Here is a 2,988-nt window from a genome sequence, read left to right as displayed (position 1 = left end):
ACAGTGCAGCAGTGCATTGTTTCTGAGAACAGGTCTGGCCTGTTGCATACTGTGGGTTGTTAACACCAGCAGGTGTGACATATCTGAAAACAAAGTAGGATGCGTGAATGTTGCCAGGCGAGTGACCTGTGCCAACCACAGGTGTGACTGTGTTTGCATGCATGTAAAAAAAAAGGATTAAATGAAAAATCTTAACTCATTTGAGCATCGAATCATTATAGACCTCATGTTGAACCATTAAAAAGATTGTTCGCTTTATGGTCCGTGGTTATCAGCTCAGTTTCACCTCACCCAAATGAAACCAGTGAGGGAGTCTTACAGTGGCCGCATGGGGGTTGTGGCTGTGTGAAAATGCATGAAGCTTTTAAAGTGTGAAATAGGCAAGACACTTGTGTCCTGTAAGAAAAGACAGCTGAAACACATTGATTAAGAGAAAAACTTTTAATCTTTTTTTTTAGCAGTTTAAACAAATAGCCCAACTTTTACTACAGTGGAGATAGACAGTGACCCACATAGCATTGCTTATTGCTCTGACCTACTAAGTCACTCAGGAAGGGATTAAGAGGGTGTGGGTGTGTTTCACCCTGCTTCCCACATCTATTCATTAAGAAAAACAAAAAAATACAAGAAAATCCATGACTGTAATCACCAGTCACGTATTTGGGATCATAATGAAGTCAAACTCTAATCAAGTGTGCGTGATTTTGATAGATTCCGTTTGGGTAAATAAACAAATGACATTGCATTCAGATTAATGTAATTTCATTTTTTTCATTGTATTTGATTAAACAGAAAGTGAAAGTGAACGGGAGGAGTGCTTCAGGCCTAGCACAAATCCTCTCTGCAACAGGTTGTAAAATAGTCCTCAGCACAGAACTCCTCACATGATCGAAAAATTCTGTCACCTGTTTAAAAAGAAAACAAACAAAAAATACAATCACTAAACCATCACACCATTGTTGGAATTGTATTATTTTACAAGATATATGAGCGCAAATATTAGATCATGAACATGAGGACAAACAAAATGGAAGTAGAAAACACATCCTACGCACCTCTCTGGATGGTTTTACAGTACTGCGCTGACAGTGGACAAACTGTCTCTGTCTTACAGCTTGTGTCATTTTCATCCTCACAGATGTAGCAATTGAGTGTGAGCACTAATTTAAAAAAGGACAAAATCCATCAAAACATGTTACAATATTAAGACAACAGCCTTCCTCTCAGTTAGGAAGTCCAGGTGTAATCAAATGATTCCCTCAAATCAAACCTATATTCTAGCCCAATCAGAAATTTGCTTTTAAAATGGAATATAAGCTAGAATGACATGGCCTCACCTTGGGTGCTACACAGCAGCACGAAGAGCAGCGTAAGCAGCAGGACCTTCATGTTGTCAGATGGTATGTGGATAATCCTCCTGCTCAGGTACTTTTATACTAAAACACCACATACCAAACTACAACTGAGTCATGCACTTCCTTGTGATGAATGTGTACAGTAAATTATGTCTTGTGTTTTTCTTTCAACTCTTTTGTCTCAAAGGAGAAAGCGAAAGACTTTTTACGGTAACAGACTAACATGGAGTTTTTTTCTAGTCTAGTTCAACCTGCTAACATGAATTATTATCAGTGATGTGATATTTAACTTTGGATTTCTCTGATGAGATCTGAGATTAGCTTTGATCTATCTATTTGTATTTCAGAACACATATCCCACAGCGAGAGGACACCTTTTCAGTTTTGTCCTTGTTTTCTTATCACCCAGTGTTCAAGGTTACTCTGCAGTGCATTCAAACTATGAAATGAGAGCAGACTATTTGCTATACTATATTTCTACAGATTATTTTTTAAATTAATTTCTTGACTGGACTTTTCAGCTTTCAGCCTGTTCAGTTTAATCACGTTAACTGCTTTACAAGGCTTTTTGAAGGGTTAACACAACAGTGATGTGAGCTAAATGTGAGTCAACATACAATAAACAACATTTATGATATGTAACAGACAATAGGCTGCACAAAAGATGGACACAGCAACAGAGGCATCACCAGTCTGTTTGTGGACTATAGTTCTAAAGCACTTAGTTTGGCATTTCAGGTGTTCCATATGATCATAAGCCAAATCTGACCATATTTGGGGAATTGCGTGGTAACTTTGGATAGCAAAGAATACACTTAAAAGGTACTTTCCTTCTAGACTGAACCTGCAAGCGTTTTACACTTACTCACTCCTGTTGTGAATGCTTATTTCTTTTTTTAAATGTGGCCATTTTAACATGCAAGTCAGTAGGAATTCACCAAGCAGCAAACTTCACGGCTAAATAAAAAATCACGTAGTGGCTTCAAAGGTTTCAAAGTGAGTCAATCCTCATACATGCCAATGTTAAAATGACCAATTTTAGAACATTAAAAACATAAATTAACAGGATGATCTATCTGACTCTCTTTGAGCAGGGCTGGACTGGGAGAAAAAAAAGGTTGGTTTTAATCAGTTGGTACAGTTTTCTTTTGGGTTTGGACAGCTTACTTTCGATGCACTGAAGCATGTGACAATTAAAAGTCACACTTAAGCTCAGGTGTGGGGGCCTCAAGGGCTGGTGTCCTGCAGGTTTTAGATGTGTCCTTGATCCAACACAGCTGATTTATATGGCTAAATTACGCCCTCAACATATCTTGAAGTTCTCCAGAGGCCTGGTAATGAACTAATCGTTTGATTCAGGTGTGTTGACCCGGGGTGATATCTAAAACCTGCCGGACACCAGCCTTAGGACCTGGAGTTCCTCACCCCTGCTTTAGCTATTACAAGTGGACAAAACTCATTTGCTAGAAATTGCACTCTTTTCCATCTTTTGTTCAAGTACAAATCCTCCCTGCAAAACCATCCCAGAGGGGGAAGAATAACTGAATATTTCATCGTTAATATGTAATTAGGAGTTAATGATTTCGGATCCGAGGGATCATTAAGATACTCCACACTTAAGGGTCTGCTGTTA

The 2,988-nt window shown here is 38.5% G+C and overlaps 1 protein-coding gene across 1 annotated transcript; it reads right to left on the bottom strand.

The window, feature by feature from the left end:
- Positions 1-426: 426 nt before the first annotated feature.
- ly6d (lymphocyte antigen 6 family member D) lies at positions 427-1,454 on the bottom strand. The gene is made up of 3 exons (XM_031758467.2): positions 1,338-1,454; positions 1,056-1,160; positions 427-905 (listed from the first exon to the last, which is right to left on the bottom strand). The coding sequence occupies exons 1-3, from the start codon at positions 1,387-1,389 to the stop codon at positions 826-828; spliced, it is 237 nt and encodes a 78-aa protein (XP_031614327.1). The 5' UTR covers positions 1,390-1,454; the 3' UTR covers positions 427-825.
- Positions 1,455-2,988: the final 1,534 nt, after the last annotated feature.

The sequence above is a fragment of the Oreochromis aureus genome, linkage group 14 (genome assembly GCF_013358895.1).
Source record: "Oreochromis aureus strain Israel breed Guangdong linkage group 14, ZZ_aureus, whole genome shotgun sequence".
Classification (NCBI taxonomy): domain Eukaryota; kingdom Metazoa; phylum Chordata; class Actinopteri; order Cichliformes; family Cichlidae; genus Oreochromis; species Oreochromis aureus.
Note: the sequence above shows the minus strand (reverse complement) of the source record. Positions and strands in the feature narration are given on the sequence as shown.